General features: G+C 40.0%; 1 protein-coding gene across 3 annotated transcripts in view; it reads right to left on the bottom strand.

The window, feature by feature from the left end:
• MTX2 (metaxin 2) overlaps positions 1 to 1,033 on the bottom strand; it is an 87,126-nt gene extending 86,093 nt beyond the window's left edge. For all 3 annotated transcript variants that reach the window (XM_030802599.1, XM_003253757.3, XM_030802600.1), the window contains exon 1: positions 777 to 1,033. In XM_030802599.1, the coding sequence (XP_030658459.1) occupies positions 777 to 816 (40 nt within the window). In that variant the 5' untranslated portion in view covers positions 817 to 1,033. The remainder of the gene's footprint in view (positions 1 to 776) is intronic.
• Positions 1,034 to 15,667: the final 14,634 nt, after the last annotated feature.

Below are 15,667 nucleotides of genomic sequence, written 5' to 3'. Positions count from 1 at the left end.
AAGAACCTCAATAAGAGAAATTATAAGTCTACATACATCAGTCATGTTCAATCCACCGACTCAAAAGTATTTCTTTAAAGTACATGCAGATTTAAAAATATTTCAATGAATCCGGGCGGGCGTGGTGGCGGGCGCCTATAATCCCAGCTACTCGGGAGGCTAAGGCTGGAGAATCGCTTGAATCCGGGAAGCGGAGGTTGCAGTGAGCCCAGGTCGTGCCACTGCACTCCAGCCTCGATGACAAAAGAGAAACTCCGTCTCAAAAAATAAATAAATGACTCCTAGAGTCTTAGCAAATGGCACTACTGTGTCGCTGGGAGAGGAAGCAAGAAGTCTGGTGTTCCCTCAACAACAATAGGTAACAACTGATTAGTGACAGTCACCTTAAACTTTGAGTACCAAGACCCAGAAACTGCCACCACTCTTAGACTGAAGCGTTCAGATGCTTGCCCCTGTGGTCACGCCCCCCACCTCAATCCCAATCCAAGCCCTCCTCCTCATACTCCAGCACCTCCCAACGGAATGGGGAGGTGGGACAAAGTACCGCCCAAGGGAAGGAGACGGGACTCCTGCTCCTGCGGAATGACCTTGGCCAAGTGTCTCCTTCTCAGTTTTCCCATACGTGAGATAAGGTTGGTAGTCCGCGCCCGCCTCCACCCTCCGGGCCGGGTTCAGCGTATACTGCCGCAAGGCTGGAGGAAAGCTCCAGCCCTGTACCCCACGCGGCTCCCCGAGACCGCGCCGCCACCTTCTGGGTCTGCGGCCATCCGCGCTACCTGCAATCTGGGAGACGAAGGCTTCCGCCACTAGAGACATGTCGGCTGGGAGGCCCTGCGCCCGGGTGCCTGCCCCCCACGGGCCTCAGCGTCCTCCACCGCAAACCCAGCGGCTCTCGGCAGTTAACTAGCCTAGCCCCGCCAAAGTTCAGACTCGCAAAGCCCACTCCAACAGCAGCGGCAGCTGCAGTGAGGGCCCCAAGGTTACCGCCAGGCCCGGCTAGGAACTTCCGGCGCAGCCGACGACGCCACTGGAGCACTTCCGCTGGCCCCGCCCCCGCGCGGTCCTACCGGGCGCCGGCGCTGCGAGCTGCGTCCAGCCAATTGCAGGCTCTGCGTTGGGGCCCCGCAGGTGGAAGCGAAGTACCTAACTCGTCTCCCACCCAGGGGACGGGCAGGGGGATCTGGGAGATTTTTAGCGTCCTTTCTGTAAGCCAGAATTTTGTAATCGAGTAACATTTGTAAACGCCCACTGGATACCAGGCACTTATAGTACATGTATCTACACACACATATGCACATATAAAATATATACACGTATATATGCATACATGTATATATATACATATATTCTATTTGACTTCGTCTTCTCAACAACCCATTAAAGTAATAATATTATCGCCATTTTACGGATAAGAATATAGGCTTAAGGAGTTTAAACTGCCTGCCCAGGAGTCCTCTGAGGATCAGATTCAAGGCTGCGTGAATTCCCTCTATTCCATTATATTGCTGGGTTGATTAGTCCGTGGATAGACATTAGTGTTTTTTTTATTTATTCAAACATTCTTGGCAGAAAGGAGGCTTGAGCAGCGCCTAAGCCAGAAGATAATTTGTCCTTCATACATCCGAAATGATGCTCAGCTTGGAGAATAAGATACTTAAGTTTCACACACTTCTCACCTTTCGGGGGTGAATGGGGCAGGAAGAGGAGAAACTAAATTCCCTGAGTAACTTTCTCTTAACCTAATAGCTTCTTAAATTACACAATTAAAGAAAAGTCATATGCATTACAGATTGGTGGTATTACAAGTGGGACAGGCTTCAGAGCTGGTAACCCAAAGCCCCCTTCACTGATGAGAAACAGGTTCAGAAAAGTGAGGTAACTCATTTTAAATCACACAGTAAATCAAAAAGTCAGACAGCTTACTAGGTTTTTGCAGAGGAAACCTGTATTCTAAGAATTACTGTCCATGCCATTTAGAAAGCTATATTTCCATTATATCCATAGATCTCTATTACTGTTCATACTGCCTCCTTAACTAGGGTGTTGGTTTCCTAGAGCTGCCAGATTACCACCAACTGGTTGGCTAAACAACAGAAATTCATTCTCACAATTCCGGAAGCTAGAAGTCTGAAATCAAGGTGTCAGCAGGGCCATGCTGTCTGGCAAGGCTCCAGAGAAAGGAGTTGCTGCCAATCTTCCATGTACCTTGGCTTGTAGATACATCACTCCAATCTCTGCCACCACATCACACGGCATTCCCCATGTGTGTCAATGTGTTCAGATTTCTCTCTTCTTGAGAAATAACACCAGTCATTGTGTTACGGACCACCTCCCCCACCCTAATCTAGTAGGACCTCATCTTAACATGATTTCTTTTTTTTTTTTTTTTTTTTTTTGAGATGGAGTCTTGCTCTGTCGCCTAGGCTGGAGTGCAGTGGCGTGATCTCAGCCCACCGCAACCTCCACCTCCTGGGTTCAAGCGATTCTCCTGCCTTGGCTTCCCAAATAGCTGAGATTACAGGTGCGTGCCACCACGCCTGGCTAATTTTTATATTTTTAGTAGAGACCGGGTTTCACCATGTTGGCCAGGCTGGTCTCAAAGTCCTGACCTCATGATCCACCCACCTTGGCTTCCCAAAGTGCTGGAATTACAGGCGTGAGCCACCATGCCCAGCCCCATAATTTTTTTAAAGTCAAGTCATATTTTCATCTCCCTCAGCAAAAGGAAGCTTCTTAAACTGCATTTAAATTTACCCAATAATTTACATTGACGTAAACACAGCAGCATCTTAGGAAGTAGTGTCTTCTCTATAGCTGAAATTCAGAGTTGACAAGCAGCTGTGAATAGTAGAAATACAAGGAAGATAATATTAATAGGCTTTTCTTGTTTGTGCAGAGAGAGGTAACACTGATAGTAAAGAATACTTGAGATCCAATTTCCTCCTCATCCCATAGGTATTATTGAAGAGAAATGAGCTGTTCCAGATACTTTGTTATCAATCAAAAGAAAAGCTTTCAGGCCCTGTCTGTTCTCCTCACAGTGGAGAATTCTGTATAACTGTAATAATGAAGAAGACATATCATCACTTTAAGTTCTATTATTAATTTTGGTTTGTCATTTTTATAAAGCTGAAGACACAATATTTTGACTACTTTTTGACAGATTTGAAGTTTAAGATTTCTCCGTATCATAGGGCCTGTGTGGGAACTTGAGCCAAAGTCCCTAGAGAGTAATGGAAGATTCAACTGGGGAAACCAAAATCAAACATATCCAAAGGGTAGAAGTGAGCCCCAAAGTGGAAGAGACTGGAAAGAGCCAGAGACTGGACACAGATGCAAGAGAAACAGAGCAAGATTAGAGGCAAAGTAGAATGTGCCCTTAAAATTTAAGTTAAGTGCCCATGGCTTGATGCATGATACATGCATGAACTGAGTTGGCTTGAAGGTACTAGTTTGGGACTGACACCAGTCATCTTTATTATGGCAAGTGCCTTAGTCCATTAGGGCTGCTATAACAAAATATCTTAGTCTGGATAATTTATAAACAGAAATATACTGCCCTCACTTTTCGGAGGTTGGAAAGTCCATGACCAAGGCACCAGCAGATTCAGTGTCTTGGGGGTCCAGTTCTCATAGATAGCACCTTGTACATGTCCTCACATGGCAGAAGGGCAAAGGGGCAAATAAACTCCCTTGGGCCTCTTTTATAAGGACACTAATCCCATACACAAGGGCAGAGCCCTCCTGACCTAATTACCTCCTAAATTCTCCACCTCTTCTTAATACTATCACATTGGCAATTAAGTTTCAACATACGAGTTGTTGAGGGACACAAATATTCAAACCACAGCAGCATGCTTTTTAAAAAAAAACAGAGATGTGCTGGGGGCATTGTCTATACTCAATTCTTTCTTCATTTTAGCCAGGAAAGCACAATCATCAGCACCATATGGATTCACTTTTCCCCCCTGACTGATGGTTCTTTTGCTTCCCACACAGGCACATTTAGGCTGGAAAAAATCTGTAATGTGGGAGGCCTTTATTACCAAAAATTAAGTGCAATAAAATGCAGATGTCTTTATGGTGCCCACGAATAAACTGTCTTTGTAATAAATAGCCAACTGGAGAAAATATATTTACGCATCTGTATTAGAACAAATGACAGATTTAAAACTGAAGATCTGTTTAAGATCACCACAATTGAGGGAAATACAAGAAAACAAGCCACCAGAATTTTTAAGAATGAGGTTATAAAACAAAAGTGCTGGAGAATCCATATGTTACTAAAAAAAATTACACAATTTTTAAAATAAAATATCAATGTATGACATTAACAGTCTTATTGTTTGCCCTAATAAAATCACTTTCTTGCAAAACTATTATAGAATATTTTCATGTCCCTAATCTAGACTTTTATGTTACTGTATTAAATGTAAGAAAATAAGCAGTTATTATGATGAATATAAACTTTATTAAGATTAAAATACTAAGGTATTTTATCTACATTTTAATTTTCTCTGACAGAATGTTAATATTTTTAAGGTAAACGTTTTATTTTTAAAAAGGTGTCAGCAAGGTAACATTTTTGTCTATGATTTCTTTAAAATTACTATTTACTTGAGAACAATATATAAATTCAGATCTTTTTATCAAATTACTCCCTCATACCCCATCAACAGAATTAACTATAGTTAAATCAATCAACCCAAATAGAGTGTTAATACAGTTAAAAACACTAAAATAACTGTATTAGTTCATTCTCACACTGCTATAAAGAACTACCTGAGACTGGGTAATTTATAAAGAAAAGAGGTTTAATTGATTCACAGTCTGCAGGCTGAACAGGAAGCATGGCTGGGAGGCCTCAAGAAACTTACAATCATGCTGGAAGGCAAAGGGGAAGCAAGCATGTCTTACCATGGTAGAGCAGGAGGAAGAGAGAAGGGAGAAGTGCCACACACCTTTAAAGGATCAGATCTCGTGAAAACTCACTCACTATCATGAGAACAGCAAGGAGGAAATCTGCCCCCACGATCCAGTCACCTCCCACCAGGACTCTCCTCCAATTGTACATGAGGTTTGATCAGGGATACAAATCCAAACCATATCCGTAACAATGTTATGCTTCAGTGCCTTAAGTTCCTCTGTTAATAGTCTTTACTGCTTTAGAAACAAACTGTAGACAACTATAAGCAATCTAATATATAAGGTTTACAAAGATATTTTTAAAAGGGTAGATAAATGTGACAGTCATTCATCCTTATATCCCTCAACTCCTTTCCTCCCCTTATAATTCCTAAGAAATTATAAACAACCCGGGACTGTTACATTCTTACCTTTTTCTCGCTTTCTGTTCTTACCCCCTATTTTAGGCTAGCACTCTCTCACATAAACTATGGCATATTTGACCATGCTTTGGGAAATATCTACAATATTGATTGCAGTGGACCTAGATTATTCAAATATTAACTGCTTTTCAAAAGATGTTAAGATGTTAAATTTCCAAAATATTCTTCCACCTTGAGCCTATATGTTGCCCCATTTTCATAGCTTTACCACATTATAGGGAGCTGAATCTTTTTACTCTATCTATTGCCTGCTCTTTGCTGCTGGTGGTAATGTCTTATCTACAGCTATAGGAACTGTACTAGTTAGGACCTTTCTGGTTGCAAGTTATAAAAAAAAATACACACACAATTAAACTAAGCTTAAGAAAGTTTAATTTTATTGCTCCATAGGGGAAGAAAAGATACATAAATAATTCACAGAACAGAATGGAAGTTTCTAGGAACCAATAGCTTAGTCCTTCAGCTCTCTATCTCTCATCTCTGTTCAGCTTTATTCTTTTTAACTGAAGACATGCCTTCTCTCAGATGGCAGGAAAGATAGCAGCCAGCAGCACCAACTTGACATCTTCCAGGCTTGGCAACCCAGCAGTAAAGGGAGTTACTCTCTTCCAACTTCCTTATGCTGTATTCATTTCAGGGAAGAATTATAATTGTCCTTGCTTGCATGGTCTCACTCTGGATTAAGTACTTTGTCCAAGTGAACGGGCTGAATGATTTACCAGGCCAGGGGGAAATGTGGCCTGTGACAAGAAGGAAAATGGGAGAAAATATGCTTGAGGTCGGGCGAAGTGGCTCACGCCTGTAATCCCTGCACTTTGGGAGGTTGAGGCAGGTTCCAGACCAGCCTGGGCAACATAGTGAAACCCCATCTTCACAAAAAATACCAAAATTAGCCCGGTGTGGTGGTACGCACCTGGTGGGAGGATCTGCTCGAGCCTGAGGCTGCAGTGAGCTGTGATTGCACCACTGTATTCCAGCCAGGGAGACAGGGTGAGACCCCGTCTCAAAAAAAAAAAAAAAAACTATATATATATATATATATATATATATATATATATGCTTGACATATATAAGCATATATATATGCTTGACATATATAAGCATATATATATATGCTTGACATATATAAGCATATATATATGCTTGACATATATAAGCATATATATATATGCTTGACAGCCAAAACCATAGTACTGCTGTCCACAGTAAGAATTAGAGTGCTGTACTGTGGATACTCTTGTTTTAAAACTTAGACAAGCCAGGCGCGGTAGCTCACGCCTGTAATCCCAGCACTTTGGGAGGCGGAGGCAGGTGGATCGCCTGAGGTTAGGAGTTCAAGACCAGGCTGGCCAACATGATGAAACCCTGTCTCTACTAAAAATAAAAAAAATTAGCCAGGCGTGGTGGCACATGTCTGTAATCCCAGCTACTTGGGAGGCTGAGGCAGGAGAATTGCTTGAACCTGGGAGGCAGAGGTTGCAGTGAGCCAAGGTCATGCCATTGCACCCCAGCCTGGGGAACGGAGCCAGACTCTGTCTCAAAAAAAATATATAAATAAATAAATAAAACTTAGACAAGTCATCTAAGCCTTTTAATATCTTTCATTTCTATGAAAGAAATAGCAAAATATAATGATGCATTAATTATCACCCCTGGGGTGGGCAGGAGGGGGAATTCAGATGATTGGGTTAATCAAGAGGAACAGAACTGAAGATGCCTTCAATAGAAGTATTATATATATGTGAAAGTAACTAGTTTGTTTCACATAAATATAATTAACACTAAACAATGCTAACAAAAATAGTCAACACCAAATCACCATAGCAATAAATTTAATATTTTTAAGATAAAGCAAAACACACACACACAATTGCCTCATCCTTTGGTGTATATTGTGCTTCCACACCTGGCTAACGAGGATATACTTTCTTTCTGAAGCTATAATTAATATGTATGAAATCCATGTAATAGCATGAAAAATGTAAATGATGCAATGTTAAGGAAAAACAGCAGAATGCAAAATGTATTTTCTTGTGAAAACAAGTATGAAAAAATGTATATAAAAAAACTGGATGAGATTTCTCAAATGTGATAACACTGTTGTATCAAGGCAACATGGGATTTTTATTTTTATTTTTTGCTGCCTTCTAAACTTCCTGGGATATTTTTATGCCACTTCTACCATTTGGGGAAAAAAGGTGTTTTTGTCACACTGGGTAGAACTTCTTTAAAAGTGACTAATATAGCAAGTGCTCTAACCTGTCTGCATCTAGGTCTTGCATAATAGACAGCCTATTAATTGTACTGCTGACAGGCTATTTCAAACCAGCTCCATGTTTGATGTTCCGTGGCAGAGATTCACTCTTATGGTAATAATGAGAGAACATGTGCAGACAGAACAACAACCAAATACGTTATTGTTTGATTATTCTTATTTAAGACTGTATACTGGCTGGGTGCGGTGGCTCAAACCTGTAATCCCAGCACTTTGGGAGGCCAAGGCGGTGGGGTCACGAGGTCAGGAGATTGAGACCATCCTGGCTAATACGATGAAACCCTGTCTCTACTAAAAATACAAAAAATTAGCCGGGCGTGGTTGCGGCCGCCTGTAGTCCCAGCTACTGGGGAGGGTGAGGCAGGAGAATGGCGTGAACCCCGGAGGCAGAGCTTGCGGTGAGCAGATACCGCGCCACTGCACTCCAGCCTGGGCGACAGAGCAAGACTCCATCTCAAAAAAAAAAAAAAAAAAAAAAAAAAAAAGACTGTATACAAATGGGCAAGACACATCCGGATATGTGATTTCTATTGTTGAATACTAAATTATCAAATGGGCAAGACACATCCGGATATGTGATTTCTATTGTTGAATACTAAATTATGTGTTAAGCAGGGAGAAATTGGCAAAGTTTGTAGACCAGTTATAGACACTTTTGTTAATTTGACATTGGTTTTAAACCGTATTTGAGTTGTTACATTTTACCTTATAGCCCCTAAACAAAGCTGAAAGGATGGCAGTGATGCTTAAGGAACCCTGAAGCAAGAGCATTGGCAAATAACTGGTAAAGAGTTTACCCTAAGAAAGCAGAAATTTGAAAAGACTCCTGAATACTTGGAACTACTTTGAGGAAGAGGCTGCCATGATGGAGAAATAGGTCCTTCTAATATAAAGCTGGCAATAATGCAAAACAGCATGGTTATCACCATTTTCCTTTGCTTTCTGTTTGAATCAATCTGTAGTAGAGAATGAGATTCATTCACTCATTCATCCTTCAGGTAATTATTGAATCTCATTTTGGAGTGTTGGGTCCTCAACGTCTAGAGATACATGGTGAACAGAAGTGTCTGCTCTCCCAGGGTTTACCATCCAGTTAAGAAGATGGTCAAGCAAACAGACCATTTCAACACAGTGTAATACATGCTACTGAAAGAGTGTACAAACACATTCAAAGTTACAAGCAATGTTATCTAAGAAAGGTTTTATGTTGCCATGTTGCAGAACTACCACACTCTTCAGGGTAAGTGATATGCCCTTGCCAGGATACCAGATGACTTTCCGAAATTTGGATATCTGAAAAATAACTAAGTGGGCTAATAGAAAATGCACCTTCAGTAATTTCAGATATTTGAAACCTCATCAAATATCTCAGCATTCACAAGAATAATGACCAACCTTGTTTTGGCACATGCTTGAGCCTCACAATTCCTCAGAGGCACAACATGCTTTGTTCATAGCAATTCCTTCCTTCCTACATAAAATGAAAACATCACACCATATAACTCTTCAAAATTATTGAAAGCAACCATTTTAAGCTGCTGATTAGTATGAAATATTTGGTATCTTGCCAACTTCCTTTTTCTTTTTCTTAACAATATCCCAGAAATAAAGCACAGGAACTCAAAAGGAATAAAAACGACTAATATCAGATAGTAGTTCCTCCTGCCAATCACAGCAATCATTTCCATTTTTCTCTGGATTTTTTTAATTGACTGAATATTCTTCTCTTCTCTGTTGAAGCCAGTTATTCACATGAATCCACATGAACTTTATCTTCTATTTAGTTTTGTCTGCATCTTGCTGCAAGTAAAGAACCTAATTCCAAGTATTAAAAATCCCATCTTCCTCTGCTTTGTTTAAAGTTGTTTTTAAAATGCCAGTAGTGCTGTCAGGCTACTCCTCCAGTTCAGGAAAAAAGGATATTTTTTGTATGGAGCACTCCAAGCGCATTAGTTGCATCTACACTGCAATCTAAGGCTGAAGTATTAAAAACTCAAGAAGGCCTTTCACTAGCTTAGGAAAGGATCAGAGAATTCAATTTCTCCACACAACTCCCTCATTCAGTTTTCTCTAGAGAATTTGTAACTAGATCCCTACACAGCTGAGAAAAGAGAACTGGCTTACATATCTAGGAGTATAGTTGGGCACATACAAAAACGCAAATATGGAAAACAATTTTAGTGTCTTAAAATGAAATGAAGTCAGGTTAAACAAAGATAATACTTAATAACTTTTTAAAAATGATAAATTTACTTTGGTCTCTAACAACAATTTAAAGGTCATATAAGTAACCTATATATTTTTCTTATATCTCTTAACTTTTCCTTAATGCCCATTATCATGTTGAACCGTATGTTAACAGCAAGACACAGGATTTTAGAAAAAAATTGGCATACCAGAAAACATGTTAAGCTTACCGGCTCTGCCAGATTATGTTGTCATAAGGAAATACTTTATGGGCCCAGCATGCTTCCACTGTGCTACTCTGCTACATAGAAAATACTTTAAAGAAAATGTAAGTTGGATTAAAATATACTGTAACAGGCCAAAAATTAAATTAAATATCATTGCCTTCTCAGTAGGTTTTTAAAATTTCAGTTCTTGAGTATTATTTACTCCTAAAAGCTGAAAATTATGTGCTGATTTATCTAATTGTCTTTAACTTTTATTTTGGATAATTTTAGACTTATAGAAAAGTGGCAAACATTGTACAGATAATTCTCATATGCCCTTCACTCAGATTTCTCTAATGTAGGTATCTAATAGAGAAATAGAATTTTTTATTTTATGTAAATACAAAATGGTATTTGCAAATGTAGTGTACTTGTATTTGTAAAATGTACATGTATTTGTTAAGTATAAAATATAACATAGTAAAATTATTGAAACCAGGAAAGTATAATACAATTGACCAATCTACGAAGTTTATTCTAATTTCTTCCATTTTCCCACTAACTTCTTTCTTCTGGTCCCAGGATCTCACATTGCATTTAGTTGCCATGTCCCTAGTTTCCAATCAGTGACAGTTCCTCAGTTTTTCTTTTATCTTTGTCTTCCATGACATTGACACTTTTGATAAATACTAGTCAGTTCTTTTGTGCAATGTCTCTTAATTTGAGTTTGCCTGTTATTTCTCATGATAAATTGAAGTTATGTGTTTTTGGCAAGCATACCATTGAAGTGACATTGTGCTTTTGCCAGTACATCATGTTATGGGGTACACATCAGTATATTTTATTACTGGTAATGTTAAATGTGATCGTTTAGTTAAGGTAGTATCTGCCAGGTTTCTCCATTATAAAGTAACTTTCTTTTCTTTGTAATTAATAAGCACATTGTGGGAGCTACTTTGAGACTATGAAAAATCCTGTTTGTAATCATACTTTTGTCGAGCAACTTTAGTATCGGTAGATGGTTCTTGCCTGCAACAATGATTGCTTTGGTGTTTGCCTAATGGTGACTTTCCATATTTTTAACATTTTTTCTACATTTATTCATTTAAATTCTACTTGTAAGGAAGAGTTGTGCCTTCTCCCCCTTTATTTATTTATTTGATTATATCAGTATGAATGTATGGATGTTTATTTTAGGAATCCTATTGGTTATAACCAAAAACTAACTTTTTTTTTTTTTTGGCTCAAATTTTCCCAGATTGGTCTATTGGTGATCTTTCAAGTTGATTTCTGTGTCCTTCCAAAAATGCCTGTATTGTCTTTTGAACAATTCTTTATTTCCTTATTTTCTGGTGCTAGAAGATATTCTAGACTAATTTTCTACTTTCCCTGACCCAGACACAGAAGCAATCATTTTCCAAGGGGCCTTGGTTTCTTTTAATGGAGAATGATATTTAGAAACCAAGATCTGGGCCGAGCATGGTGGCTCACACCTGTAATCCCAGCACTTTGGGAGGCCAAGGCAGGCAGATCACATGAGGTCAGGAGTTCTAGACCATCCTGGCCAACATGGCAAAACCCCATGTCTACTAAAAATACAAAAAAAATTAGCCAGGTGTGGTGGTGCACACCTGTAATCCCAGCTACTTGGGAGGCTGAGTCAAGAGACTCGCTTGACCTTGGGAGGCAGAGGTTGCAGTGAGCCAAGATTGTGTCACTGTACTCCAGCCTGGGCCACAGAGTGAGACTCCATCTCACAAAAATAAATAAATAAATAAAAGGAAAAAAAGGAAAAGAAAAGAAACAAATATCTGTTTGTTAGGTATTCCCAAGGTTCCTGGGTCGTCATTTCTTCCAGGTCTTCTCAGCTCAGAAAGACAGGAAATATGTGTGTATATTAACACACTCTCACACGTCTGCATTTATTTCTAAAAATATCTGTGTGTGTATGTGTATATAAAACCATGGATTTATACCGATACCTTCCATTTTAATCCAACACAAAGTTTATTCTTAGCCATCCCCTCTTTCCTTATTTGTAAATTTTTCTCTGACAGTAGGAAACCCGGCTCTCATTATCCACAATATATTTTCTTATTTGTTCAATCATAATAATGTGTACACATAAAGTACTTTAAGAATTGCAAACCCATCTCCTCAAGAAACAAATTTACTAATTAGAGTACAATATTTCTATCCAGGTTTTTGGTCTTTCATCTTATAGTTTATAGTCAAAATACTATTTTCCAAGGATACTCAAGTTAGTTCTTTCCTTCCCCACTGACTTCAGTGTGATAATGTTATTCATTTAATACAGTTAGTTTCATCTACCACTCTTCATATTCCATTTGGGGTTCCCCCACATCCTGGGTGATTTTAATTATTTATTTGGGGAGGTGGATATGTGGGCTGCTACCATGTTTATGATAGTCAGAGCTATACAGAAAGATGTACAGTCCTGGCATGGTGGCTCAGGCCTGTAATCCCAGAGCTTTGGGAGGCCTGGGCAGGAGGATCACTTAAGCCCATGAGTTCAAGACCAGCCTGAACAACATAGTAACACCCCTACCTCCATAGTAACACCCCTAGCCCTTTTTTTGAGGTCACAACCTTTTGAGAGGTCTAGCAGTATGTGGGAATCTAACCTGTCACTGGCCCAAGGTCTTGCATAGGAGAGTAAACCCAAGGCTCTAGGTTAACGAGACCAACAAATCCTTCAGGCAGCCATAACACCATCTTCCCCGGCACCACTTTGGTTTTCAATTCCTTCTTCATTTTTGGTGCATGGATATGTTTGATTTTACCCTGAGTTTCCAAATGATTTTTCTTAGTCCTTTGTTTTGTTTTGTTTTGTTTTGTTACTGAGAGAGAGTCTCGCTCTATCACTCAGGCTGGAGTGCAGTGGTGTGAACTCAGCTCACTGCAACCTCCGCCACCTGGGTTCAAACAATTCTCCTGCCTCAGCCTCCCGAGTAGTTGGGACTACAGGCACCCGCCACCACACCCAGCTAATTTTTGTGTTTTTAGTAGAGATGAGGTTTTGCCATGTTGTCCAGGCTGGTCTCGAACTCCTGACCTCAGGTGATCCACCAACCTCGGTCTCCCAAGGTGCTGGGATTACAGGTGTGAGCCACTGCTCCAGGCCTTCCAAATTATTTACAATGGGAGAGTTTTTCAGGTTATTTAATCCACAGTTTTTCTATAAATAGAAATGCCATTGTGTCTTTTTAATAATGAAAAGGTCAACTGTCAGTAAAATTATATATTATTCGATATGTCTTTTACATAAACAAAAGTACCTTCAACAGAAATAATGCAAGACCTTACTAATGAATATTTCAGAGAACATCTCACTGTAGTTTATACATTTACTACAAAAGACCTGGATATATTATCTGCTCTGTGAAGTATTAATAATAAAATATAATTCATTTCCTATTATCTTTTTCCATTTTCTTTGCATATTTACTACCACTCTTGTTTGGGCCATTAACTCATGTCAGGACTTACGAAATAGACTCTTAATTGATTTTCCTGTTTCCAGTCTTGCCCAACTCCAAATCATGCCACAGATAACCCTGAGGTTAATCTTGCTAAAATGCTACTCTTGTGGTAACATGTTTTGTACATATCAGATACTTCTGTGCACAACTTAAACATTTACTCATTATCCCTTGGCTCCCCTTGTTAATTCTTGCATTTGCTCATAATTTTCCTGTCATCTAGTTTTCCCTTCTACCTTCTCTCTGCCTTTCCAACTCCCACCTATTTTTAAAGGCTGTGCATAAATCCTCCATCTTGAAAAGATCTCTCACCTATCCCACTGGAAGCAATCTTGCCCTCTTCAGTACACCTTTAGTGTCTAGTATCTGACATATCCGTTTAATATTTATCATAATGAATACAGAGAACCCCCAATTTTATAAACAGGATGTGTTCCAAAAGCATGTTTGTAAACTGGCTGCTTGAAACGCTAAATACCATTTCCCTCAAAAGTCCTATTATAAATGCTGCTTAAATTTCGGAGCTAACTCACAAAAGTCTATTCAGCCTTTGATGAAACAGAACCAAAGTACTAATCATACCAGTTCAAGAATCTGTGGATCAAACTTTATGCTGTCAAGGAAAGAACAAAAGGATAAAGTATTCCCCCCTTTTGATAAGGCAATAATTTCTATGTTTGAGCAAATTTCTGCTTAATCTGACAAATGCTTACTAAACAATTACTTAGTGCCAATTACTGTTCTAGGTCCTGTAGAAATACAATGAACAGGACGAACACATCCCTCTGCCTCATGGAAATCCTTCGTCACTACACTTTCAGGCACACAATCTTCCCCCGTCCCACTGTGCCTTTCTTCCAGTGCCCAAATATTCTGACCTGGGGACTGGGTTGTTGGAAGTAGTACCATTCACCAAGGGTAGGAATTGTCAGGGAAAGAATGGTTTGGTGGGGTTTTGTTGTTTTGTGGGGGATGGAGGTGTCAGTTGAAGTGGTTTCTGTTTTTCTTATATTTGCTTGTTGTGGGGTACAGGGGAGATGTTGTGTCAGGGAGAAAAAACATGTGTTCTGTTTGGAACTTAAACTTTGGAATGGAAAACATCAGAGTGAGGCCGGTGTCAGGAGGAAAGCGGCTGTGGAGGAGTGCAGCGCCCAGGGGAACCCTGCAGGGGGCGGGGCAGAGCAAGCATCCTTATCATTGTCATCATCACCAGAAGCCACATCCAATATACAAAAGTGGAGTGTGACCTGAAGGAAGCAGATTCCTCCTGCAGAACCCAGGAGACACCCCAAATACTGTGCTGGTCTCCACCACTGAGAGACCCACAGACAGTTCACATCACAGGACTCTGTGCAGACAACCCCCATTACCAGCCCAGAGCCTGGTAGACTTGCTAGGTGGCTAGATCCAGAAGAGAGACAATAATCACTACAGCTTGGCTCTCGGGAAGCCACATCCATAGGAAAAGGGGGAGTGTACTACATCAAGGGAACACCCCGTGAGACAAAAGAATCTGAACAACAGCCTTCAGCCCTAGACCTTCCCTCTGACAGAGCCTACCCAAATGAGAAGGAACCAGAAAACTAACTCTGGTAATGTGACAAAATAAAGTTATTTAACACCCACAAAAAATCACACTAGCTCACCAGCAATGGACCCAAACCAAGAAGAAATCCCTGATTTACCTGAAAAAGAATTCAAGAGGTTAGTTATTAAGCTAATCAGGGAGACAACAGAGGATGGCGAAGCACAGTGCAAGGAAATCCAAAACATGACACAAGAAGTAAAGGGAGAAATATTCAAGGAAATAGATAACATAAATAAAAAACAATCAAAACTTCAGGAAACAATAGACACACTTACAGAAATGCAAAATGCTGGCCAGGAGTGGTGGCTCACGCCTGTAATCTTAGCACTTTGGGAGGCAGGTGGATCACCTGAGGTCAGGAGTTTGAGACCAGCCTGACCAACATGGTGAAACCCTGTCTCTACTAAAAAAAAAATACAAAAATTAGCCAGGCATGGTGGTGCACACTTGTAATCCCAGCTACTTGGGGGGCTGAGGCAGGAGAATTGCTTGAATCTGGGAGGTAGAGGTTGCAGTGAGCTGAGATCGTAAAACTGCACTCCAGCCTGGGTGACAGAGCA

Source organism: Nomascus leucogenys, chromosome 22a (assembly GCF_006542625.1).
Source record: "Nomascus leucogenys isolate Asia chromosome 22a, Asia_NLE_v1, whole genome shotgun sequence".
NCBI lineage: Eukaryota > Metazoa > Chordata > Mammalia > Primates > Hylobatidae > Nomascus > Nomascus leucogenys.
The sequence above is the reverse complement of the archived record's forward strand: the minus strand, read 5'-3'. Positions and strand labels throughout refer to the sequence as shown.